The sequence below is a fragment of the Rhea pennata genome, chromosome 7 (assembly GCF_028389875.1).
Source record: "Rhea pennata isolate bPtePen1 chromosome 7, bPtePen1.pri, whole genome shotgun sequence".
NCBI classification, from domain to species: Eukaryota; Metazoa; Chordata; class Aves; order Rheiformes; family Rheidae; genus Rhea; species Rhea pennata.
The window spans coordinates 5,178,597-5,206,477 of NC_084669.1; the positions used below are offsets into that span (position 1 = coordinate 5,178,597).

General features: G+C 37.7%; 1 protein-coding gene across 7 annotated transcripts in view; it reads right to left on the reverse strand.

Annotated features, from left to right (window-relative positions):
• Positions 1–27,881, reverse strand: part of TACC2 (transforming acidic coiled-coil containing protein 2) — a 150,917-nt gene that overhangs the window by 7,213 nt on the left and 115,823 nt on the right. For 3 of the 7 annotated variants that reach the window (XM_062580688.1, XM_062580690.1, XM_062580693.1), the window contains 10 exons: positions 25,916–25,976; positions 24,661–24,868; positions 20,723–20,784; positions 19,727–19,842; positions 18,751–18,922; positions 17,367–17,507; positions 16,335–16,424; positions 7,396–7,539; positions 6,395–6,471; positions 1,666–1,709 (listed from right to left, as the gene is read on the reverse strand). In XM_062580688.1, coding sequence (XP_062436672.1) covers positions 1,666–1,709; positions 6,395–6,471; positions 7,396–7,539; positions 16,335–16,424; positions 17,367–17,507; positions 18,751–18,922; positions 19,727–19,842; positions 20,723–20,784; positions 24,661–24,868; positions 25,916–25,976 — 1,115 coding nt within the window. Of the gene's footprint in view, positions 1–1,665; positions 1,710–4,516; positions 4,703–6,394; positions 6,472–7,395; positions 7,540–16,334; positions 16,425–17,366; positions 17,508–18,750; positions 18,923–19,726; positions 19,843–20,722; positions 20,785–24,660; positions 24,869–25,915; positions 25,977–27,881 lie in introns of those variants that run through there. The other 4 variants (XR_009959016.1, XM_062580689.1, XM_062580691.1 and 1 more) reach the window with 4 other exon arrangements.

The window sequence follows — 27,881 nt, forward strand, 5'->3', positions numbered from 1 at the left end:
TCAGTGGTCAGGGGCCCAATGCTTTAACTATCTTTGACTTCTTGCAACAAGAGGAAATGACGATTTGTAGAATTTTACTACGTATGCATAGCTGTCCTGTGACTTAGCACCCCTATTATGTACCTTCTTGTTGCATTATGGTGTCACAATCTTTTTTTTTTAATTTGTTTCTCGATGAGGGAATTTGAATTTGCAATTGAAGATGAACTCCTGTTGACAGCTACTTATCTACGCTTGGGAGAAAACAATAGGTCCTGTACTTGTCCACCTGAATGGCCAGATGAAGCTGAAGAACTCCCTAAATTGTTCCCAAGAAGCTAAGTGCAGGGCAGATACGGCACAATGTTTTTCTGTCTGCATGCTGAAAACTCTGAAATGAAACTCTGAATTATGGAAATGTCACTTGACAATGAAAAAACTTGTCAAACAGAAAATAATTTCTCCAGTGGAAGAGAGAAGAGTGAAATTACATTTGGAAGACTTGGATCCTGACTCTGCCACATTCCATAATTTCCATGATAGTGCACAAAGCCATACCAGAGAACATCCTATGTAAAACGTAAGAAATCTATACTCTGATCACTCCTATTTTACCACCTGCATGATGAGAATTACAGAGATTAATGTCAGAAAGTAGCCAGATTAGCTCACTTTATCATAAAAAAGGTAACAAAGGCACAACACTGTAGAGAACAAAGCAAAGAGATGAATATCCCTTCTCCTGCATCTCACATCCCAGAATTAAGTAGAATTTATTTCATTCCTATAGGCCTTTAAGACTATTTCACTGTTCTGTACTGCTTAACTCAGCATGTTTAGATAAGGTTGGTCCAACCGTTCTTAGGAGCTATTGTTTCTTTTCCTGCTTTCCCCCAGTCATTTGGCCAAAATGAACTGTTCAGTCTTAAGCCCCTCTTGGCCACGCCAGCTGAAGCAGTACAGAGCAGCACAAGGCAATGGGAGCTTTCTATAGCAAGACTAAGAAAAAGAGCTTCCGAAACCCTCTAAGGAGTCTTTAAAATTAGAAGTCCTGCAACCTTTGTTTCTGGGAAGTATTGCAAGTAACATGTTTTATTTGTGAGGAATTCTATTAAAAAGGCATTTTTAAAATTATTGTGAGGGAAAAAAAAAAATCTGTAATTCAGATCTTAGAGTCAGTAAATAACTGGGGAGGTGGATTGGCCACTCACAATCACTTAGGTAGGATTGAAGTTAATCTAGGTTTTGGCCTGACTAATGTACTTAACACAGATAATCCCCGTTGTTACAAAGAGCTAAGTTTGGTATCTCCAACTAAAAACACAGTTGCAAAAAGACGACTAAAAGATTTTTAGATCATTTACACTTCTCTCCCAGAGATACTCATGAATTTGGGGCATTTGAACATGTTGCCTATGGGACAGTTTGCTTTGTTGCAAAAGAAAGAGCTCTAACTTTTCTGTATTACCTTGACTGCCTCAGGGCCTACCTTCTGTAAAATGAAACACTAGCTTTTCATCATAACCTAGTAGCACACACTTGTGTCCTCAGATGTATTCACAATTCCCACCAGCATCCGTAGGTATACTAGCATCAAAACGAAGCCCGCAGATTTAAACCATGTTTCTATGCTCCCTTCAGAAAACTGGAGTGCAGAATAGCATCCTTCATAGTAGAAACACCTACCTATCATCTGAGCAATCGTCTTCTCATATTCTGAAACTATTTTCCTATAAGAGGGGAAAGAAAAAAAAAAAGAAAAGCTTTTGGCAAACATCATAATTGCTAATGCTTACTTAAAAAATAATGCTACTCAATAACTGAACTGTGTCATTATACAGATCCACTTCACATTTCCATATGCTTTTTATAACCTGAAGTAACAAATAAAACTGACAGTTTAAATGGTGATTCTGATTTTTAATTCTCTGTGAATTAATAAATAGGTGAGGGGAGGGAAGAGGAAATGCTTTGAAACAAATTATTTTTTTTGACACATGCCCAAATTGTATTACCAATCATGATTTAAATATAAGCATAATTGTATTGAATTAATTTAAGAGTTCTGTTGAGTCCGATTTTTCCATTATTTTCTTTCCTCCTCTCTTCATTCTTTGATTGGTTTGTGCTTGCTTATTTTGAGTATCAGCTTGAAGAAAAGTTAGAATTAGTAGCAAAAGGTAAACCTAACATAAATATAGCTGGCTCTCATCCAAAAAATATCTACCAAATCTTCCATTCTCCAAATGAGAAGAAATGACCCACCAGAATTTAAGAGAACAAGACCAAAATAGCCAGTTACATAGCATAATGTCCTATTTTTGCAAATCGGTTTTGAAACAGAGGCTGAAAAATGTTAATTTTAAGCCTATTTTATTTCACATACTCATGTTAGGCTTTGAATTTCCTTCCTGAAAAGAGGTTAGCCAAAATAAGCAGATTAAAAGTGATTTAGAAAGATGATCCATCCTTTTCCAGAGCCAAATAAAGCTAATGAAATGAGACTAGCTTGATAAGTGCTTTGATTTGTGAGTCACATAGGACAGTCTACAAAAAACAAAATTACCGCACACTTCATCTAAAGTAGATCTTTGAAATAACTCCCTAGTACTTTAACATGTTGTTTTTGAAGTCTTAGCTTACTTTTGCTTTCCAAATTTTAGATTAATCAGCTGCAATCATTAAGGTTACAGAAAGGATGTGCAAAAATTCTGAAACAAAAGTCGATAATGAATGGGGAGAGCTGAGGAGCTTCCAAAAACAGCTACAGTAAACTCCAGCACTTTCTATGGGAAATCTGAATCTGCATCCGATCATGGAAATGCCACCTCACACACAGGTCAATAGTGGTGTCTTATTTGTCCTCATCCTCCAGAGCACTCAGCAGAGCAGAGTGTTTACATCTGTGTATCCTGCTGACCTCAGTAAGGCTCCAGGTAGAAATAACAATTTGTGTGACTGGGCCAAAGACAACGTGGTCACATGCTGTGCCGTCTCCTGGAAAGTAGGGCAGAGATCTCCGCAAATTACAGAGCTCCACTGCATCTCCAGTGGCTGGCTCCGGTGAGGATTTGCTGCTTTCTACGCTGTTAGTCCTGTTGTTTTAATCTACCTTTTTAAAAAATAAATAAATAAAAAAGCATAATGGCACTTCTGAAAGCAAAGGTAACTGCAAGTATTTTCTACTAAAAGTTTCACGATCAGTTTCAGTGAACGAAAGATCAGTTTCACGCCCCAAAATGATTGCCTCAAAAAAAAGCCTCTTGTAAGCAACAGTAATTTTAAAGCCATGTTACCTTCTTATAATACCAGTCATCCTTCAGAAAGTTTTCTCAGTTTAAAAAAGGAAGCCAAGTACTCTTAGCAATGGACTTGACATCAAACACTATGCTTTAATACTACTGAACTTCCCAGACTAGGCTATACCATCGAAGTTGGCAAGAAAGTGAAATAATATTATCAATTACTTGTTTTTGCCAACTTAGCATGGTTCAGTCCATATCACATTCTTTGCATTATCCAGCCTTATGAATGTGGTAGCTACTCTATAAACTTGGATGTTATGACTTCCCACTGATTTTAATAATTCTCAATTTGGAAAGCAAGGTAGTAAAGTAGTTAATAATAGCTCTTCTATGCATTGGTAAGTGAGTTTTGTTCTTGTTCTAGATTCATGTCAAAAACCTCTATCACCTGAACAGCCTATATGGCTCATTACAGCTGGAGAACCAAATTATGCTCACTCCTTTTTGTGATAGCGCATCTTAAGCCTATCTTGACATGACACATAGGCCTAGGTTGATATTTTAAACATTCAGCCTACTTTTCAACTTCCTGTGATATCGTAAGTCATAAAAACACAGAAACCTAGGGCTACAAAGAATCTCAAGAAGTCATCTGCTCAACTTTGCACACTGAGGCATAATCAGACATCCAAATACCTTGCCTGCCTTAAATTACAGGTATTGTCCAGCACTGTTCATCTCTTCAATAGTCATATGTTACATTATTACGGCTCCTCATCTTGTCTGCTGTTTTCTGAATTTTCCTCCACTCTGATGTTTTTCTGGAAACTTAACTGAATACTGGATATTCCAGGTATAGTATGCAAGACTTCAGTTAAGGAGCATTGCTTCTCCTTCTGTGGAAAGCAATGCTTTTATGCATGCAATTCAAGATAACTCATGCTTCTCCCCCAATTCCTTTCTAATAATTACGTCCCTTCTAACTGTTGCAGCTCTAATTTAGCATATGTGGTCTAGTCCAACATTTAACCTTCCAAAAACAATCCTTCTTGGTGGGCACCTGAGTATTTTATTACTTTGTGACAATATTGGTCATTTTTTTCCCATGGATGGGATATATGTATATGGGAAATTTGGCGTGGATAAGGTGACTTTTTCAAACAAAATTTCATTGAGAATACGGGCGCATAAACAAGTTACTCCATGGAAAGGGATGGTACTTATCTATAGTGCATCAGCTGCTCTGTGTTGCTGCCTGTTTTTTTCTCTGAGGAATAAGCAACCTCTCTTACCACCTGTGCACACAAGCAGTTTCTGCAGAACAGCACAAGCAGACTGTGCGCTGGACTCTGAGACATTCTTTACCCAGTTTCAAATTTCCTTATTCTGCTTCTTAGGTGTGACTGTTTGCAGTAGCTCCTTTCCATTTTCCCTTAATAGTCACTTGAGAGAGCTATGCCAGGTTTTTATTTCTTTTCCTAAGAATAGCACAAGAGAGGTGAGAGAAATCAGCTGAGTACTGAGAGATGATAATCCAAACAGGTAAGGTGTCTGTCTCGGCCTTTTCCAGGTGCATATACAGGCCATCACTTGATACAGCTCACTGGGCTTTAGCTTTAAAATACCTGTTGAGATATTTAATCTTGTGAGGAAGAAGCTGGAGTCAGAACAGAAGTGATTCTGAAGAAAATTCAGTCTCAGAAGTTACTGTAGAAATTATTTTTTAAAGGAAGCACTCTAAAATATCCTGACAGTTCTCTTTTGTTCATGAATTTGTGTCTGAAGGTAGAAAATAATAAAGACTTTAAAGACTCCATAAAATATTTTCATACGGTTTCTTTTTATAATTGGTGACTTTCTCGGATTCAGATTAATGAGCATGTCATGATCCTCTGTATGTCGTTCTCATACTATTACCATGGTAACAGAAGGAGGATATTTTGGATACAGCTGAAATTTTCAGTGAACTAAATGGGAAGCAATTCTGATTCTCACTATATCCACTACAGCAATTTTAGAAGATACCTTCGTTGTCATCCCTAAGAGTGGTAGAATCTGGGCTGGGAAGTTAGATCAAATCAGTTATGTTGCAGTATGGAGATATTTTATGTAGTAAAGACAGGTTTCCAAGGAGAAATAAAATATATTAAAATAACAGATACAACAAGAAAAAAATGAAAAGCTCAGCTCTCAAAAGAATCAGTAAAATCCAACATAAATAATGGTTAACCAAAATCATGCTTAATGATAATAATTAATAGTTAAAAATAATTTAATAATTAAAAAAAAACTAGTCCAGATTAAAGGCAAAACTAGCCAACCACTGTGGGACTGTAAGCTAATTCCCGTGGAAGGCAGAGAGAAAAAGGTCTTTGACACCTCTGTGATACAAAAGGATAAAAGGAAAATTATAATACGACAAAATGTCAATAGATTGGCATGAGACCATGAATTTTGGTATCCAAAACAGTTCTAGTTACTATATTTATCTTTTAAGGAAAACATTGAATCTTCTTGAAGGTAAATTCTGAGAGGTCAGAGTGGTAGTTCTGTGATAAATAATTTCCTACTAGTAATTGATTTTGTTTTTCCCTTACGGACTGGCCTAGTGGATGATGCAGAGTGGCTATTCGGTTTCAATCTAACAATTAGAGTTGTGTTCATATTGTTAAAGAAACTTTACAATAATCCCCTGAGGGAGCTTGTACTATCCATACCTTTTACAAGCCTTCACATGCTTTTTTCTGTTGGCAAAACTATTTGTGGAAAGTGAATTTTAAATTAGCACATGCATAACGCCGCCAGCCCTGCAGACAGACTCGTTCATTCAGACAACAGAAACAATACTATGCATAATCCATGTGACAATTCAGAAGTGAGGAGCATAGCACAAACAGAAGGGAATTTTTCCTGTACAGTAACCTAGATTAAGATCTCCTATCTCAGTGTTTTGAGGATGAAAGTAAGATTAACAACATACAAGTTTACAATGATTATTCCAAACAAAAGTGAATTTTGCCCACCATGCGTAACAGAGCATGAATTTAGGATCAATCCAAAGCCTGCAGTTAAAAAATAACAACTTTCAGCTAATCAATACAGTTATACAAACATTATATGTGGCTGAAATGAGCCCCTCTGTCAGTGTGATTAGTGACATTTTAACTTACCTCATTTCAATCACTTCCCTTCTGCTTTCTTCATATTTCTCTTTCCACTCAGCTACTTCTCTTTCCTTGGCTGCAATCTGAAACAATGTAAGCAGAGAAAAACAGGTAAAAACAAGCATTCTATTAATGAGGAACTTAGAGAAATATGTGTACGATTTCTCATTTAATACCCACTGATTTTAAATGCAGATATAAGCACATCCGAAGAATTTTTATGTTTCAGACTGCTAAGATCCAAGTAAATTATTTTGGATGTGAAAACACACTCAAGTTCCCCTAAACTAGCTTAGGAAAGTAGATGCAATGTTATTCTTGTCTTGTCTTTCATCCCCGATTATAACAGGACACTAAAAGAAATACTTTTCTCTATAAACTTCTCTATAAATTCTATATATTCTATAATATAAATTCTATAAATTTCTCTATAAACGGTGTGCCATTCTGTCTGATTTGACCTAGAGAGAAACCTCAGAATTCTTATGTACATAGTTCTTGAATAAGGCCTCATGATTTGTCTTGGAAAGGGATCTGCTGTTTTTGAGTTGCATATGTAGAACTGAGCATCCACAAAAGATTATATCCAAAGGACTGCACTCCTTTTCACCCCTCTCCTTAACACTATCACACAATTTAAAATACCCTAACACTAGATTGTACAAATATTAGTAAGAATTAGACTAATATTGCATGTATCTTTGTGAAACAGCAATTTTTAGCATCTTACAATGTTTGTAAAATTATATACCAATATCAAGATGCACAGAGTACAGCTGAGGCCAAATATAATATAGGGTCCTCACACATAATGCTTGATTTTCATTTACACCAAATAAGTAAAACTTACAGTATAGCACCTTCTGCTTCAGTAGACTCCAGCATAGCTGGGAATAGTTTCAAGAATACAGCAAGTGATTGTTATTGTGAATGATTTATGAGAAAACAGGAAAGCACTATACCACAAAGAGAATATATTTCCTTTTCCAGATTCTGAAGAAAATTACCTCTGCTCTGGCAAGTCGTAGTGCAGAGTCTAAGTCTTGCTGGGGGTAGAGAAGACTTGTGGTGCTTTCTGCCTCTGAGGTGCTGATCCGTGAGTAGAGTGCACTTTTAGAGATGGAAACGTCTGCTGGGATGGCAGGTTCTCTCTGAGTGTGTTTTTTTAAATACAAAGAAATGAAGCATTAAATTTGTATTTTACTAATATGTTTTATGGGTGTAGTGCTAGGCACCAGGATTTTCAACTAGCACTAGAATCCTGTTCAATACTAAATTATAACAATGATGACATTGATAAGAAGATCTGAATTTAACAATCAGAAAATATACATTTAAGATCCAAGGAAAGCATCAAGAGAGTCATAGTACCCTTATGCAGAGAAAATAAACACAGAACTTTGTCCCCAGTATTTTAGGATCAGATATTAGAAAAGGTAGCAACCAAAGTAGTAATTTAACAAAAATATGCACAAAAAAAGCACTTGAGGAGAGGAAATTGGAATTAGAGGCAGAGAGCTTGTTAAAGGGAATTGTGCTTCCATAAAACAATACATGACACCACATGAACAGGAGCAAAAAGGTATCTCACCCTCTTGGTTCTGACCTGTCAATATACTGTAGCTATCATAAGCAGTATTTCATAAAATATGTGACTACTGAGGTGGTGTTACTGCCCTCTGGTATTTAGTATGTGATTAGCAAGTTAAATCAGGTTTTATATGCAGCTGCCAATTTTACTCATGTCAGTGGTCCAGGTTAAGTCAGGAGGCAAGTAGCATGTGAAATCAGGAAAACAGAAAAATAAAAAAGGTTACGTGAAACTCAGATACATAACCCTGCAAATAACACTCTAAATACAAACAACATTATTTAAAGTACATTAAAACTAGGAGATTAAAAGATAGCTAGGAAAACGCTAAACAAAAGTCTTTTGGCACCATGCACAGCAGAACTACAGTCTGGATTTGTATGTTTTCATACTTTAGCAACACTTTTTCCTCTGCACAGTATACAGTGCCTCTTCTATGCACTTTTTTTCCCTAAAGCAGCCCCCTCAGAGATGATCCCCCTTATATATATGTATGTATCTCTACAGCTGTACCTCCCTTTGTCCCCTACTCACACTTGCCAATAGATGCATGCACGCTGCCTGCCTACCTGGGTACTATCTCTGGCTGTCTCAGAAACATATTAAAATATTCCCTCAGCTGCTGGTGAGTGAAAAAAATTATTTCAGGAATTGAGGTGACCATATCCCTGTTGTTGGGATTTAACGTTCCAGTCCCCTGTTAAACATGCATGAAATCAGCTAAAAGAATCAAAATTACTGGGGAGGAGGAGGATAGGGGAAGACAGTACACAGATGACAGCAACCACCTGAACTTTGCTTCCTTACAACACCAGGCAAAAACAAGCTGGAGAATGGAACTGTCACACAAAAATAAAACAAATTGTTTTACAAAGAAGAAAAGAAAATTCACATAGAAACTAAACGGGACAAAAGGTTAACAGTAACAGGCACTTTTATGAGCTCTGTCATGCTTCCAGGAAATGGGATTCCCTCAGACTGCAGAATACTGCAATCCACATGACAACATCACACCAACACAAGTCTGGTCACCCTCAGGATACTTCCACGATCTAGATACAGGCTGCCCCTCCATTTCACAGGAACTAGAGGGTGAGGGACTGGTTTGGGTCACCCAGTTGCCCTGGTTTGCCCAGGACAGCCTCAGAGTAGAGGGGTTGTTCTGACATTGCTGAAAAACATCTAGACTTTGTACCTCTTGGTGAAAGCTCAGACAACCCATTTCTCCTCTTCTCCATCTCTCAAGACACAACCCTTGGAGAGCAAAGCAGAAGAAAGACATCAGCCCTGGCTGGGTACACGCTCCTCCTCACCCAATCTGGCCATGGCGATGTGCTCTTGGTTTGAACCTCTGCATCAAGCAGAACAGCCTGTGCCAGGTGACAGGTCTCGCCCATTCATTTTACCGCGTACTTAAAAACCCAGAAATGGTCTCCAGAAGCCTGGTCATCCACACTTTTGTGCAGTCCTTTCCATTCACCTAGAGAATTATGTGAAGTTAGACTTCAATGATCAGTCTTAGAATCAGTAAGGTTGGAAGGGACCTCTGGAGATCATCTAGTCCAACCTCCCTCCTCCAGCAGGGTCACCTAGAGCATGGTAGACAGGGTTGCATCCAGGCGGGCCTTGAAGATCTCCAGAGAAGGAGACTCCACAACCTCTCTGGGCAACCTGGTCCAGGGCTCCGTCACTCTCACAGGGAAGAAATTCCCCCTCACGCTCAGGCGGAACTTCCTGTGCTTCAATTTCTGCCCATTGCCTCTTGTCCTGTCACACGGGACAACTGAAAAGAGTTTGTCCCCGTCCCCTTGGCACCCTCCCTTCAGGTACTTGTACACATTGATAAGATCCCCCCTCAGTCTTCTCCTCCCCAGGCTGAAGAGGCCCAGCTCTCGCAGCCATTCCTCATAGGGCAGGTGCTCCAGCCCTCTGATCATCTTTGTAGCCCTACACTGGACTCTCTCCAGTAGCTCCACGTCTCTCTTGTCCTGCGGAGCCCAGAACAGGACATAGTACTTGAGATGAGGCCTCACCAGGGCTGAGTAGAGGGGCAGGATCACTTCTCTTGACCTCCTGGCAATACTCTTCCTAATGCACCCCAGGAGACCATTGGCCTTATTGGCCACAAGGGCACATTGCTGGCTCACGGTCAACTTGTCATCCTCCAGCACTCCCAGGTCCTTCTCTGCAGCAGAGCTGCTCTGCAGAAGGTCAGCCCCCAGCTTGTACTGGTGCCTTATTTCCCTTCAGAGAGGCAAGACAGCTTGATCACCTAGCTGAATTCCATAAAGGTTATTTTATAATCAGCAAACTAAAATTCATTTCATTTAGAAGGATGTATAGCATTGCTATGCAATGATTTAAAGCTTCCACTCTAGAAGTGACTGTGTTTATCAGTGGATGAGGCAAAATCCATGAGTGCTGAATAGATTGTAAAGGCCTTGAGTCACTTGAAGCATTTCTGGGATGCATTAAGGAACACTCTTTGCAATCATTATTTATGATATGGCTTTATAAGAAGTTAAAAAGATGTCTGACGAACTGACACCCAGCTTGTACTGGTGCCTAGAGTTATTCCTCCCTAGGTGCAGGACCCTGCACTTGCCCTTGTTGAACCTCAGGAGGTTCCTCTCTGCCCAGCTCTCCAGCCTGTCCAGGTCTCTCTGAATGGCAGCACAGCCCTCAGGTGTGTCAGCCACTCCTCCCAGCCCTGGGGGATGCCGCTAGCCACAGGCCTCCAGCTAGACTCCACGCCACTGGTGATGACCCTCTGAGCTCTGCCTTTCAGCGAGTTCTCAATCCACCTCACTCTCCACTCATCTTACCCACACTTCCTGAGCTTGCCTAGGAGGATGTTATGGGAGACAGGGTCAAAAGCCTTGCTGAAGTCAAGGTACACAATGCCCACTGCCCTTCCCTCATCTACCCAGCCAGTCACTCCATCATGGAAGGCTATCAGGTTGGTTAAGCAGGATTTCCCCTTGGTGAATCCATGCTGGCTGCTCCTGATCACCTCCTTTTCCTCCATATGCCTGGAGATGACACCCAGAATGAGCTGTTCCATCCTCTTTCCAGGGATGGAGGTGAGGCTGACTGGCCTATAGTGGCCTGGGTCCTCCTTCTTGCCCTTCCTGAAGGTTGGAGTGACACTGGCTTTCTTCCAGTCCTCAGGCACCTCTCCAGTTCTCCAGGATCTTTCAAAGATGATGCAGAGCGGCCTGGCAACAACATCCGCCAGCTCCCTCAGTACCTGTGGGTGCATCCCATCCGGGCCCATGGATTTGTGGATGTCTAGCCTGCCCAGAAGGTCTCTAATCCTATCCTCCTCGAACAAAGGGAAGTCTTCCCTTCTCCAGACTTTCTCCCTCACATCCAGGCTCTGGGATTCACGAGGGCTGCCCTTAGCAGTGAAGACTGAAGCAAAGAAGGCACTCAGTAATTCTGCCTTCTCCGTATCCCTTGTCACCAGGGCCCCTGTGCAAGTCTGATTTAGGGGGATTAAAACTTGCACTAATGGGAAGTGGAAGATAAGATGGAAGGCTTATCTACAGAGAAACAGGGCCCACTCTATTTGAGATTCACAGAGAGGTGGACTACTATGCTGTACTTGCACTTATGTATTTTTCTTTCTCATTGTCTTGATATGAAATCCTTCTATCCAAACATCATAGCAGAGAACTTATATTTGAGAATGGCTGAAATGCTTTGAATTTCTGTGACCTAACAGGATACAAGATACAGTACAGAGCACAGAACATTCAAGCATGTGTGCATGCGTGTTACTTGCTGAGCCAGTCTCAAAACTGCATTCTAACTTAAGAATTTCAAATCTGAGTTGATCTCAGATAGCATGTTTTTAACATTCTAATTCTGTCCATCCATGAAAACGAGTAGATAATGACTAAATCGAGGCTCAGTTCTTCTCTCCACAATATGCACGCAAATAGACTTCACTAATTTCAACAGCACAGTCTTTTGTACAGACACAGTTAAAGAAAACGTCAGATGTTATCCATAAATTATTCACTTGTTCTTAGTGCTCCTCACACATCCAAGAATAGAAAGGATCCAAAAATACAGTTATTTTTTTTGCAGTCCTTCCTGAATTCTCACATCACACCTAATTGAAGAAATTATCTTAAAAATATATATACAATGCTTTCTCTAGGAAAATACAGCTTAGATGGATGTTAAGGATTCCACATCTGTAGGCAACATGAAGAAACCACACTAGCAACATTAAAAGACTAGTAACTAAATTTAATTAGGATAAGAATGAGCTTACAAAATACCATACTACATGTATATTTATACAAGAGACTCATTAATTTGCTCAGCACTATTTGTTCATTTTTTAAATGTGCAAGTCATTTAAATCTTATTTCTAGCATTTGCAGACCTGGCACATTCCTTGTCCTTTCTACATTTGGCTGTGAACACATAAAATAATGATCAGTTCCAACATAATTATAAGGTGCTACCTCAAATACAGTGGATTTGCCTACCTCACCAAAAAGCATCTCCAGATCTATCAAATTTACATAGCCTGCCTTCCTGAAAGTATCTCCCAAAAATAACAACTACATAGGAAAAAGTACATCTGGGACACAAGCTCAGATACCTATATATGTGCAGATATACCAAAACACATGGAGCTGTCTTCAGTGAAGGTAAAACACTTAGCCAATAAAAAGACTACTCCTAGCTAAATTCAGTATCCTATCTTCAAAAAAAGTACTTTATTTGTTCCTCAAATACAAAGCAAGAAAAACCTAGAGATGAAAAAGAGCTATTACATCATCAAAGCTGCCCTTAAAAGAAAAGTTATAATGAAGATCAATCTGCTGAACTGTATGTATCATGTTTCAAAAGCCTCCTGGAGCTTAATTTGACGAATCTCCCTGAAGACACACTGATGGAAACTATTAATTGTGGTAAAAGAAACACAAATTTCCTTAAGCTGATAAGAAAACACATGTTAAAGTAACTGCCAATCTGATTAAAATATTTAAGAACATTTAAATTGTTTAAAATATAACAGTGCATTTAAGAAAAACCCTAATTTTATTAGTCAGGTATTGAGCACTATGTTTTTCTAGCTCCGTCTTGCATTTAAGAAAATTGTACAAAATAATAGTATTAATAAAACACAAAACAACTTAAAATTTCCAAAGACTACTGTGGAAACTCTTGTAATTTAACCACTTCTGCAGTACTGGTCTGATCGTTATGGTCCTAACTCTGGAAACACTTCACACAAGTTACAGGCAGGTTCCTGGATTCTGTCCTTATCCAGACAGCTCTATCATAGGGACTAATACTAGTCTTCAGGGTTTTATGTCAAAAACCAGTCTTATGCAGCTCCAAGATGATGTACAAATGAGTAACTTATTTCCTGCCTCCAAATATTCCTATCATTAGAAAATAAAATAACCTGATCAATAGAATGATGGTACTGCCCCCAAATAACTGTCAATTCTGTTCAACACCTAATTGCTGAGAAGGTAAGCAGTTAAGTGGGGAGGTAATACACATACGGATTTATAAGTCACTGAATCTCATACAAAAAGATTAGAGTTTGCAGGGGAGTTACACCTAAATGTGGGTCACTGCAATCTCAGTGTAAATATTAAAATTCAGTGCATTTATTTTTCTCTTCCCAGAATCTTTTACAGAAATCAGATATCTGATCAGAACGAGACTAAATGAATTTTGCTCAACCAGCTACAGTTATCTCACTTCAAGGTCAAAGTCACAAGACCTATTTATGTTTGCAATTATATTGAAGAGCAAATAAAATCCTGACATAAGCTCTGAATGCAAAGTTTCAATAGAAAAAAATAGCATATCTGTTTGAAGAAAATAATCTTACTACTGTGAATATGCCAGAGATGCATTCTAATTCCATTCTTGCCCATATTTCTTTTCAGCTTCTCTCCTTTACTGGAATCTAATTTCAACAGCACAACTCTACATCATCTCAACATCCGTACAGAAAGGCTGACATAGACCGTATTAGCCTTCTGTTGAAGTTGCCTACAAAAAAATGGCTACAGGATATATTAGTGCAGACTGTTCAGTCTGGCAGTGTTAAACCTTAAACTTGGAAGACTGAAATCTGTGGCAATGTAAAAATAGCAGACTGACTGAACTCCATGAAAATAAGTTCTGGAGCGGCAAATAACTCCCCTCTATCTGAAAAGAACAAACTTCGTTCTTATTCTCAGGCATAGTACTAGTAGAAAATACTTCAATTAGTATCAATTTTCATGTGACTTAACTTGCTATATCAAGTGATTGTTTTTATTTAGCATGCTGTGCTTACTATCTATCCTGTAATGGTTTAGCAAATGTTTAATGTAATTATACCACATTAAAAATAACTATGGCCATCTATCCAGAAGGGAATCCTGCCAATTAGTACCTGAATTTAAGTCACCGCAATCATCCAGCGGATCCTCAGAATCTTTTCTGGGTAATACACAAGGATTCACACACCTACAAATCTATTGTCTTCTGATTAAGATAGAATAATATATTTCTGAATTTTTAATTTTCTTAAATCTCTGCTGCGTTGGCTAGAAGCAAGAACACAGGTATCTAACAGAAGTTTTCTGTAAAACCCATAAAGCATCTAGATGTAACTGTGTTTCATCTCAAGTCTTCTGATGCTAGAGAGTGTGACTTCTGCATGTTACAACAGAGTGTTGGAAAGACAAGGGGAGAAAGCAGCTGAGTGATCCTGCCCCTTTTCTGAGACAGACCGCTCAGGACAACAGAGCAACGGGACAGTCATGCACATTCCTACTCAGATAGGAAAAAGGTCCTTTTTCAGTCGTCTTTGTACTTTCTATTCCTAATTAGAAAAATAAGCTCAGTTTCCACTGAAGACAACAGCAGGGTTTTCACGATTAAAAGAAAATACATATATATTATGGTCATATACTTTAAAACATCAGCATATCTGTAAGGAATGAGCTCATTTTGGTATGTATACACACACCATGAAATGGCGAGCTCATCGGCTATTTAAGATAAGCAGAATAAATCAAATATAATCTAACCATTCATCATTTTTAAATCAAAGTACAGTTTATCTAAAAAGAAACTTTATGAACCAGCTACTTTATGGTTGATCTTTAAAGCACCAAGAGATTCTCCTTTATAACCAGCCCAAATGTAGTCATAGAATAACCAGCCCAAAAGAATCATAGAATCAGTAAGGTTGGAAGGGGCCTCTGGAGATCATCTAGTCCAACCTTCCCGCTCAGCAGGGTCACGTAGAGCATGTTAGACAGGGTTGCATCCAGGCGGGCCTTGAAGATCTCCAGAGAAGGCAACTCCACAATCTCTCTGGGCAACCTGAACTACTACTCGAATATTAAGATGATACAGGACCAGGTAAAAGGTTTGCCACTGACTTATTAATGGCTAGTATAACAAAAGAAAGGTTACTGGTGAACAATACGTCAGAAATGCATTTTCCTCATTTGAAATAAAATGTCTCGTTGCATTAGGATGCTGCCATACTGCTACAACGATATCACATTCCAAGAAAGCCATTAATAGTTTTTGGCGTTTGTTTTTGTAAGTAGTACCAAAAAGGCATTATAAACTGACTAACCATCAAATGCAGTACACGTCAGAGCTAGCATTTTAAGTCTTGTTCCAAACACAGCGAGGACTGCATGCATTCTAGAGCAGTGTCACACTGCCAACGTCCTACTGATGAGGCTCTAACCAGGATGCTGTAAAAGCAGCAATAAAAAAAGCTTTAGATCTTATGAATTAAAACACTTTGTGTTGCAGAAGGCATTTTCTTTGAGAGCTCTAGAGCTCTTCCAAAACCATCGGAGTTCCATTCTTCAGAAGCCTGAAGCAGGGTGGCGACTGAACTTGTCACTTCTTAACTTTGAGTATCAAGAGGTCTGATTTCAACCTCAAATGACCAGGCAAAATGCCCCATTGGCCAAAATCTCTATCATCTTTGTAAGAAGTATGTTTGCTACCTGTTGTTCCATAAAAAATTTCAGGACACGTCTTGCTGTAAATAAAAACTGAATGGCCATGTAACTGCAGAATTTGACTGCCTCCTGTAGTAGATATATGCCTGGTCTTGCTTTCGAACCTGCCTTTTGTGAGTATGAACGTAGCAGTACTCCATGGGCAGAGCAGGTGACAGCTTTTTTGTGAGCACTACTGCTTTCAGCATGCGCTTTGGTGTCATAGACACTTCAGGTGCACACAGCTTCAAACTGCACTCAGAGAGGCTTAGTTACCTTATTGTTAAAGAAAAAGCAGCACTCTGTTTCTTAATCTGTGCGCACACACATACAGCAGGCATAAAACAGATACCTCGGCATCTAAGGAGCAGAAGGAAGACAGTGTAATCTGCCTGGCTAACTTCAGCGCTTCTATCCTCATTGCGGCAAACTCTAACTCCTCCTGTCAAGTGTTTGGTTATAAGCAATTCACACAAAAAAAAAAAAAAAATACATATTAAGAACATACTGAAAATGTTTAACACATTCCAAAAAGGAAGGCTAGATTTTAATACATTGTGATAATTCCTGGATGACACACACACATCTCATGTTCTTTTCATGATGAGAACATCCATACAAAACCCCAGGTTTTGGTTGGTTTTGAGGAAGGTATATAGACAAACAATTTTCACTAGGGACTAACAACTCTTTGGGCAAAATAAATGTTTTCCTAAGTTAAAGTTGTTTGTCACGTTTTCTCTCATTTCATTTTTACTTTATGTGAATTTATGCCAGCTGCTGCTCTCATTTCAACCTTATCCTGGCATTGTGAAATCTGAGTATGAATATTATAGAAAATATGTCCTGACACACAAGTTTGCTCTATGGAAGATTTCACTTTTCTAGAAGTCACGCCAATTCTACATTAGATAATTTAGCAGAAAAACTCGGCATAATTTTCATTTAACCGAGACCTAGTATTGGTTTAACTTCAGAGAGCAGAATTAGGGCCTAGAACTCTGGAAATCACTATGTGCATACCGAAGTACTAAGGCCAGGTGTCAAGGCAATCCTCTACACTAGGTCCTGTGTTCAAGCTTAAAAGATTTTGCTTTATAAAGAGTTTTACAAAACGTACACATCCATGGTATTGGATAGCTGAAACTGCCTTATGTTTAAATTTATGTATGATAATAATTAAATTAAAATCTCTGTGTCCCTCAAGTTCCTAAAAGGCTAAAATTACTTTGGAAAGAACGAAATTATTATTTTGCTTCTCCACCCCCCTTCCCCATCCTGTCATCCTTTTCAGACAGGGTAAAATACTCTCTACCTGTGTGGAAAAAGAATGAAAGAAAGAAAGAAAGAAAGGAAAACTGACATTTACATTTCTGCTACAAACCTGAAGTTTCTGAGCAAATACTGGAGGGTTCTTTTCTGCTAAGTCAGGATCTAGATATTCAGGCTGATCACATATTGAGGTTTTCTTAGATATCCTATTGAGGAGAGCATCAGCAGAGACAAAGGAGTCTTCAGGAGATGTCTGAAGCGTAAAGAGGATACAGAGTAAGTAACAGAGATTGCCCAAGCAGTTAAGGCCTAAGTGACATCTGTCTGCAAATCATTGATTCCGAGTAATTTGACAACGAATTGAAGATTCCTTTTCAAAGACAAATGATTGACAGGTGTAAGAGACATAAAGAATAATTATTCCTAATTTAAAAGCAGAGTAAATTTTGCAAGATAGGAACACGAAGTAAGAGATAGTGGAGTAAGACCTCCAAAGCAACGGTTCTCAAATCACAGTTCACATGCCATTCTTGATACTTCTACAACAGTTTTCAGACTAACACTGTGAGTTATATTCAAACAATATCTGATGCTCAGATCAGGTATCTCTAAGGCAGCCCAAAAGCTCTGAATACCACCCGAAGCGAGAAGAACCTTAGCAAGACTCTTCTTGTAGCCTCTGTAAAGTCTCTTGCTCTTTATAGCGGGTAAATTCAGTTATGTACACTATGATAACAAGATCAGGATAAACACATAACATGAAGGTGACCAGAATTAGAATGTTAAAAACATCACCTCTGGGATTTCAGTACCCAAGGCTCCAGCTGGTGAGAAAAGTCTTCAGGCTAGTAAAAATGCTTTGCGATACATCAACAGCATCATTAAACAACAAAAAGATACGTAATTAACCATCATATTAAAGTGAGTTTTTTCTCATTTTGACTCTTTAGTAAATCATATTTTGTCATACAGCTAAGCATGTTTAGTTGTGCAGGCATTTGTGAAACAAGTTTGCCTGGAAAAGTGATAGCCTTCAGGGAATCCACATGAATTTGAGAATCAATGCTCTGACATATGTATGCAGTACAGGCTGGAAGTAAGGAAGTGCTGGCCACTAATTCAAATCCAATCCAGAGAAGCCATTAAAAAGGGTGATTTAATTGAAAGCTGGACGGAGTTCTAATGATCAAAAAAGAAGTGAATTTTACAAAAATCACAGCATAAAAAATCCTTTTTAAGAAAAATCCCCTCAGAGTATCTACTTGGAGCAGGTGATCACAATATTTTAAGCTATGGCAAGAATTCAAAAATTTCTTCTGAATTCCATCAGTGCTCTCTCAAACTGTCTCCCTCATTTGGATCCTGTCCTACTAAGACCTTTAAGCACCACACTGTGTTTTTACTCTGTTTACAAGCTCTAATTGTGCTGTCTCTTGCATGACATGAGAATTTTCTACAGGTCAACGAGTCCCAAACACTTATCATAAATTACTTACTATTTCAATGGTCTCTGAAACTGTTCCTAGAGTCATGGGCTCTAGATCTTTCTGCTTTGATTTGTCAGGTGACTGTAAGTGTGCCTCTTGACTGGCAGCTAGCACTCGGGAAGCTGGATGTTGTATTTTCATTCCAGAGGATTGCTGGGCTTCAGGGTCTTCAAAACTTGACCTGGGGAAGGATTGTATACATACTTTCAGAGTGGAGCACAAGGCCATTATACTAACATTCTGCTTACCACTAAGCAAGTCCTCTCCAAAATATTCATGTGTTTATACATATAAATTATTACAACTCAACTTTAAATCATTATATCTCATAACACTTTTGAAATATCCTTTCAAAACCACACACACAGGAGCCATTAAAATACACCCACTTCCATCAGAAAGGACATGCATATGCCTTAAATATTTCTGGTTTGTCTTTTTACCCCATTGGCATTGTGACTTAAATTTCTCCCCAAGAAACAACTTTTACTGAGAACAGATGTCCTTAACAAGCACTTTTTTCTTTTTCTTTTTTTTTTTTTTTTAAGTACATACATACCCACACATCCTGCTTTTAAGAACTAGATTCATTGTTCAGAAAATATAGCTTGGAAAGGCTACATGAAGAGTTGCAATTAGATTTCCAGACTGAAATGAAAATGACCTCAGTATCTGAGAAAGAAACTTAACTAGGAAGCCTCAGTGTAGTGAAACAGTTGCCACTGTGACTATATTTAGTAAGAATATAAAGGAGAAATATATGTTCTTATTTCTGCCCCCCCCCCATTATACAATTTCTGTATCTCTTATTTCCTTTCTTCCTTGTATTCTCTATCATATGTGAACACAGATGTGAATCTATTTTCAAACAAAAAAATTGGCAAAAGCAGAAGCAGTGAAATGAAGAATTGCCTGCGTATACACTATTATGGTAACCCATTTCTCCGGCATCCTTTCACTGCTGAATTTGTTTGCAGTGACATACCCTGAACATGGCGTTGTAGAATCAGACAGTCTGACAGGAGGTGACTTGACTGGGCTCTCTTGCTGTGCATCAAACATTAAGTATAAAGATTGTTTCTTCAGGGTGCTATCATCCTGCTGGCAACAGCAAAGGAAAGACTCATTAACCAACTCAACCATTCTCCATTAAAGCTAACTCATCGCCTCAAGTGAGCCAAAGATTTGACAAACAGCTAAAAATATAGCACAGTAACAGAGTCTTCGCTAAATGATACTGAGATGATTTCTTTGAGGAATAAACAATTAAAGGACAGAAGCGAAACAGGTCACTCTTCGTAAATGATCATTCCTCTCCCACTTTGGAGTTAATCAAACTTCTGATCCTGCCAGGCAGGAGGCATCTGTTGACTTAGTATTGCCAAAATACTCATTAATACGAGCTTTATTCTTATCAATTTGGGCACCTCACATACATGCTTAATTTTCCTAACTGCCAGTGCAGATGCACACACATTAGATCTAATAAAGCTGTCAAATTCATTAAATAAATAGGTCAGGCAAACCACTGATAACGTACAGTACTATAGTCCATATTTTACATAAAATCTGTGTTCTCTCTGGACTCTCTCCATCATTTTCCCATAAGTTTCACCCTCCCCTCCCCCCCCCAAAAAAAAAAAAAAGAAAAGAAAAAGAAAAAAAGAAAAACCTTCAGTAGCTGCTATAGACAGCTCTGAACTCTGCAGTGCTGGGAATAGTGACCTGGTTTTAATCTCCAAAAAGAATTACTATGATCCTAGTTTAAAAATAAAATAATAAAATGGAACAAACTGTACAGGATTTAGGACAAAAAAGCACATGCAATTTATTCCAGTTATGCCAATTTAAAAGAACTGAGTTTACAAATCTCCTACAGGCACACTGTAATTAATTTAAGGAGTAGTGAGGCTCATGGCGTTATCAAGACAGCATTATGACCACAGAATGGAAATGAATGGAAATGGAAGTGGGAACTTACAGGCACAGAGGAGCCTATCTTCTCCATATATTCTATTTCATATGAGTTGCCATATTCCAATTCTGCAACAGAAAAGAAAAGCCATTAAATATGTGCCATGAAATGATTTTGCATAAGTAAATGAGATCTCATCTCATTTACAAGGGTCACCTCCATTCTTAAGTTTTTATATGAGACATTAAAAATAGAATATACAGAGAGACAGCACAAGCTGTACTGTGCATTGATTTTTCAACCATGAACGTATGATACATTTTGGGCAAATTCGTTTGCCTGAAAAATTCCAGCTTTACCAATTTGCTCTGCCCAAGATTCTGTCTTAGAACCCAGAATATTAACAATGTTTCAGAGCACTTTGAAACTTTCCTCTATCATGTTATCCTATCACAGAAAACATTTTTCAATGTTTGTAACATTGATCCTGGCTTCCGTTAATGTAAACCAAAAGATTTTGCAAGCTGATGAGTAATCAAATACTTTCTGTTTCTTAAGGTATATCATGCAGATCTTAATTAAGAATGACTACTATGATTAAAAAAAAAAAAAAAAAAAAAAAAAAAGAAGAAGAAAAGCTTAAGGCAGGAAGATTTACAAAAAACCCCTAAATCTAAAGCCTAACAAAAATGTAAATCCCTACTGCTATTCTACTTCTAATCTCTCAATTACTCTAGATGGAATAACCAGCATTTCTTCCCAATCCATTGTCACCAGTATTGAGCTGATATAGGAAAAGACACAGATAAAATACAGCAAAATGATAAGGAGAGTATACCCTACTGCACCCATGTAAGAGTAAAGGCTTTGCTGAATTGTGCCTCTATTTAAAAATTAAAAATATATATATATTTTTCCCAATGATGTATTTTATTGAGTTACCATGAATTTAATTCGCTAAGTTACACATTTAATTTCTATTATAGATAAGTTCTAATAAATGGCACACTTGCATTTACATTAGGATAAAAATATGTGCAAAAACCCTGCTAGACTTGGGCAGTTTTAGAAAAGCAGGGCTTGGATCAGGAAGATGGTATTTGTGATTGAAATATATAGTCTTTAAAAATGAATCAACTCTAAAGAAAATTTTTAACTTCTTTTTGTTTAAAAAAAAAGTTTTGGAGGTCGCAATGTGAATTTACAAAGCTTAGAATATGTATAATAAAAAAAATCACTGCAGTAGACAGGCAGTATAATTCCAAGTCTATGTATTATGTAAGATAGCCACTGAAGAGAAACAGCTACAATCTCACATTATCTCTTACATTTGGGAGATACTAATAAAAAAATTAATTAAAGAGATTGCTATAATAGCAGGCTCCACCGGTTTGAATGCCTGGCACCATATGTTTTTAGCAGTAATAGTAATCCAGGTAGGATGGACAACCTCCTGGTATAAGGCATGTGCTTCTTCCTGGCGAAAGCAAAAATAAACCAAAACGAAGAGATGAAAATTGCCTTCTGGGTACAGTACTGCAGGAGAAATTACGAAGTATCAGAGAGCAATTTCCAGTGTTTTGCAACTTTCTGTATTTCATTTCTCTTCAAATATAGCCCAGTCACTTGCATCACAGAATTTTTATTGGGCAGCTTTATAAACCTAGAAAGCAACCTGTGAGTGAGCATACAAACACACCTCACAGACAGGAGACGTACTTCCACTGTCCTCTGCTGGCACAGATGGCAATTATTTTGCATCTGCCTGCACTGCTGGTAGCGGCCCTGCAATGGCAATCCAAATTGACTTTTGGGACAACATGTATTTAACTTTACTGATTTAGAAGTGCAGAACACAGATGGAAATACTTCAACTAGAAACAAAAAGAATAACACATCTAGTTAAAGACTATTTGTTTTGTCTCAAGTAGTCTCTGAGGTTTCCAGCAACACCAACTCCTCTACAAGGTACCTCCCATACAACATCATCTCCCATACAAAATCTTAGGCTCCACTTTTTTTCTGTACATTCTAATATCTACAAATGCCCAGTACATTCTGTGATGTAAGATAATTATCTTTTATAAATGCCTACAATAGACTTACTAAGCGATGTCCTCCACCTCCTCCTACAAATTGCTGCAAGACTACATCAGAATTTTCTGCTAATAATTACAGCTTATTTATCGTCTGTGAAACAAGAAAATCGCAACACTTATAAGCAGAGCATGCAACAGATGAGAGCTGGATGTACTGGCTAACTCACTAGCTTGGCTGTATCTGTACAAAAGCAGTGTTAGGTTACAGTATCACCAGGCTTACAGTATCACCAGTGTCTGGGAGGGGTAAAAATAACTACATTGAGAAATAGCCCCGGAATTTCTCAAAAATTTCTCAAAGCAGCAGAAACTGAATTGTCAAGGGAAAAATATATATATTATTTTTAAGAGATCTGAAAAGCAAAGCATTGTTGATTGTAATTAGCATGTAATCTGAAACTCTGAATATACCATCCAGCACACAGGAGACAAGACAATTAGCATTTAATTAGGAGCTTTGCTCACTTTCTTCTACCAGTCTGATAGCTCAAATGATTGCCTTAGAGTATCTCTCACTACTCCTTTGTTCCATTTCCTTCCACATAATTTCCATTTTCCTGAATATTTTCAAAAAATTACTTTTTTTTCTTTATAATGAACCTGAGGTGAACCTGTTGTTTAAAATGGAACCAAATTATTATTTGACAAATAAAATCGAATGGATTATCCAGACATAAATACTTATTTAAATGGGAGACTCAGATTTCCAAACAGCCCAGGCTCTGCAGCCTGGCATGTGCATATGAACATGTACAGTCCCATTAAGATCAGTGTTATTCATGTTTTAATGTCAAACACATCTGGCCTAAAAACCTGTGCAGTTCTTTATCAGGGAAAAAATCCTTGGAGATCTGGTCTAAAATGGTATAACATAGCTTTAGAAGTAGTCTGAATATGGATCAAAAGGCGAGGGGGGAAAAAAGCCCAATTGAGAAGAAAAGATTTAAAGCCAAGTTAAATGCATACAATCCTCCCATCCACAAAGCTGAAAATATGTCCTTAGAGTAGATGTCTCAAAGCACTATTTCTTCCATTAAACCCAATGAGGGCCACAAAAAAACATTCAAGTGGCTATATTCCGTCTCTTCCACATTTCACAGACCTGAAACAAGAGTTCTGCCAATAAAAATTTCAAATTTTGAGCTTCAGATTGCAACTAGTTACAGGAAGGTATTAGAGGAAAAATCTTAGTAAGTAGACATATAATAAGCAGATACAGAAGATGACTTTATGTGGTACATGAATGATTCAGGAGACATCCTGGACATTTTTTATGCATGAAGAAATCTGGATTCTACAAGTGTGAAAGGGAGATGGTATGTTGAGGATCTTTACGTAACACATATACTTTGAGCAGAAGTTTTAACCAAGGGACCAGGGTTTTAACCTGAGACCTTCAGTATGATATTTTATTTTCTCCCACTCAAGTTAAAGAAACAGGCTTAGACAAAATCTGTAGTAGGGTGGCTTTGCATTTAAGACCATTAACCAAGAGCAGAATCAGCCCACAGTCTCCCATGAAGGCACAGTGAGAACAGGTAGCATGTACTGAAGAATACAGTACCTCCATAATTAAGCATGCAAAGGAAGCAAGAGACAATCTTCTCTGAAAGCCCCTTTCATTTTCCTTTAAGCTTCCTCTCTATTCTTTGTTGAAAACTCAAGATGAGACTACTTGGGTCACATCTTCAGCTTTCAGAGCTGTGTAATTGCCAAGTTTGGTTTCCCAAGATTGTTGTTTTAGTTTCCCCAGACTGGTCAAGGAGTATCCTTTTTAGGTATCTTGCTCTCCCAAAACACTATAGTCCACATTCAGCAAAGCACATGCCAATATCCTAGAACAAACTGAAAATTCTTTGTCAATAAAGAAAACATTAGCTGGATCCAGTCACTTATAAAGCATACCCTCTGTAGGAGAGCTGAATTTAGTCTCATTAACAAATGTAGACAGATCAGAGGGTTGTGGGTAATCCTGTTTATCTGTGTTCAGGTCCACAGTCATGCACGTCCATTTCTGGCTGGTCACTGAAGATGCCAGTTTCTCCTCATCTGTTGCGTGAACCACGGTGGATATGATGGGAGGTGTTTCTGGAGTAGGCAGCGGAGTGGGATCCTGCATAAAAACAAGGGTCTACTATAATTCTATTATCTTTAATTAACAAGATGAATAGTCAGGTTTTTGAATTCTTCTGCCTGATCCTAGTTATCTTTTTAATTCCATACTCTTTACTGCAGTCCTGTAAAAAGTACTGAAAGAAAAAGAGAAAGCACTTCACATTGAAAGCATTTAGAATTTGATTGTGGTGACTTTTCCTAGTATAACTAAACTCTTTGATGATAAATATTTATAGTGCAAAGCTGCCCTGATAACAAGGAAGAAAGAAAATCCAGTCATTTAAATCTGTTAGGCACTTGACATAAGTGGCACACATCCATAGCTGAAGTCTTTGGCTAGCAAAACTGACTTTTTAGACTTCTTTCACAGTAGCAAGCTTTCATAGATCTCTGAGGTCATGAATTCTTTCTCAAGACACTTATTCGCTGTCCATCAGCATAAATAAAAGGGTAGGTTGGCCAGCGTGAAGCTGAACAACAGCATGAAAAGAATTGCGCCACATCCAAGCAGTTAGGCATTTACACACAGAAGAGCTTTTGTTAACTCTTCTTCCAAAGACAACCACCTGCCAGGTTTGCAACAAGGAGTAAAATCATCCAAATACACTTCCCTGGTAGATCAGCCCACTTACTTTATTTTCTTTCCAACTTACTAACTGTATGCGCTTTGTTTATTATTTCCTAATCTAAAAATTTCAGGGTGAATAGTCAGTTTAATTTTTCAGAATAATAATTAAATTGAAGATATTTATTCATATTGCCTTTCTATTGTAATTTGGGTCTTTCCAAAGCATATGCACTAATAGCCTAGTTGTAATTCCCAGAGAAAATACAAGTTCTAATAGACACTGAATACATGCTTTCAGAGATCAAAATTTTAATGATTACAACCCAGTGCACTATACCTGGGATACCAATACGCTAATATTATTTACTAACTTTTTTTATTGTAGGAAGTAGAATTATACAATAACATATATGAACTTTCTTATTTACCCCTAACAAGACCACAAATTACAGGCATCAAAATAATGCAATACTTTACCTGAGAAGGAGGATCAGATAGTGGGGATCTTTTTGGTGATTTTTTCACCCTAAATGTATCACTAAAAACAAAATTAAAACAGTTAATATGGTAATACCAGAGAGAATCAGGTCATTTTACACTTAACAAGTGACAGCTACAGAAAATGCAACCACTATAAGCCCTTCTGCTTTAAATTCCCATCTATTTGGCAGTGGCACCATGGAAAAACATGCTGTAGGTACATACTCTTGTCATGCATTTTGAACAGGCCTCGACTCCCCAAAGCTGAGGAAAGCAGGACTGCCATATTTGTAGATTCACTGAAAAGGTTTTTTCATGCTACCATATTTATAGAATAGTGCTATTATTTCACAGCGAGGGTAAACCAAATCCCTGCTCCACCACAGACATCCTCAGTGGCCTTAAAGAAATTATTTAGCTTCTGTGTTCTTCAGTTTCCCATCTGAATATAAGGTCCAAAACACATCTTTACAAGAATCAGCTGAGAATGAAAACTGTGCTAAACCTGGGAATTAAGTGGCAAGAACCACATAAATCGTTAAGATTAAACAGGAAATTAGTATGCTTTGGATGAACTACGTTCTATCTTTACATGCATGCACAACAGAAACCCCTCGCCTGACAATGAACGTAGCAACAAACATGGCAGTTCTGCTTCTGGTTCCCCTAATAGCTCGCAACGCAAACTGGGAAAAAAGACACTGTAGCCCTTCAAAACCCACAAGTTTAAATCAAGCAAATAGAATGAAGAATATACATCATGTGTAGGTGTACAGCTATGAATGTTGCCTTACATTTGTTCACTATCAGTTAAAAATATTTCCTAACCGGGAAATAAACCAAGTATCTAATGCATAATGACATTAATCAAACACGTTTTTGCTATTAACTAGAAGAAGCAAAAAAAATTTCACATTGAATCTTGATAAAGATTTAATGTTTGAAGGGATGGGCAATGGCAGAAATTACTGCCCATCAGCTCTTCCTGATGATCAATGAATAGCAGGATAAACACTAAAAATTATAATGAAGTGTTTCAATTGGTAGAGAGTAAATCAATACAATTTGTCTATAGGGGAAAATAAATTCGACAGTTGAATATTAGTATGTTCGATGCTGCTAATTATCTAGTTATGATTTCAGAAATAATTAGGGTAACATATTCCTTTAAGAAAGAAAAACATTTCTGCAATGTTCTATTCTATCATTTAAATTAAGAAGAGAAATAAAACTTTCATGTTATTAGCTGAAGGATATGAAATCTATATACTTTCAAATTGAGGCACTTTTTCACATGTGCTAGTAAAATGATGTAGCTAACATAAAAGCTTCATGCTGAAGAATAATAGATCATGCTGTAAAATAAATAAGTAAAATTAAAAAGCCCATAAATCAAAGAAGAAACTTGAATTGTTAGCTTAGAATTACTTACAACAGAGAACATACAGACATCACATCTTCTACCATCCTAAGACAAAGAAGACAAAGAAAAGAGAGACAGACAGAAGGAACTGACAAAAAAGATAAACCTACAGATACTCTGTTAATGTGTTATAGTAATCTAATCATACATACTTTCTACCTGAATAATCTTAATCTCTACTTTTTGTTGTGGAATAGATGAAGAGGAAGAAAAAAATCATTCTTAAATCCTCTCATGCTTTCAAATCCAGTGTTACACTTTTGACATGCTTCATCTTACAAAACACATCTTTCAAAGCTGAGAACTCTTGAGTTAAATTCCTATGACCATACTAAATGTGCTTGCCTTATTTGATGGTAGTCACCTGCTTTTTTTTTCAAAACATAGCATTTGTTATATGGGATACAGAAAGTGTTCTTGAGTGGCAGCTTAAGGAAAAAGTAGTTATACAAGCCTTTTTTTTGTTTGCTGATCTGTTATAATAGCACAGAAAGACCTACTTGACAGTGTGTTTCAAATTATTTACCTAAGTCAGAAAGA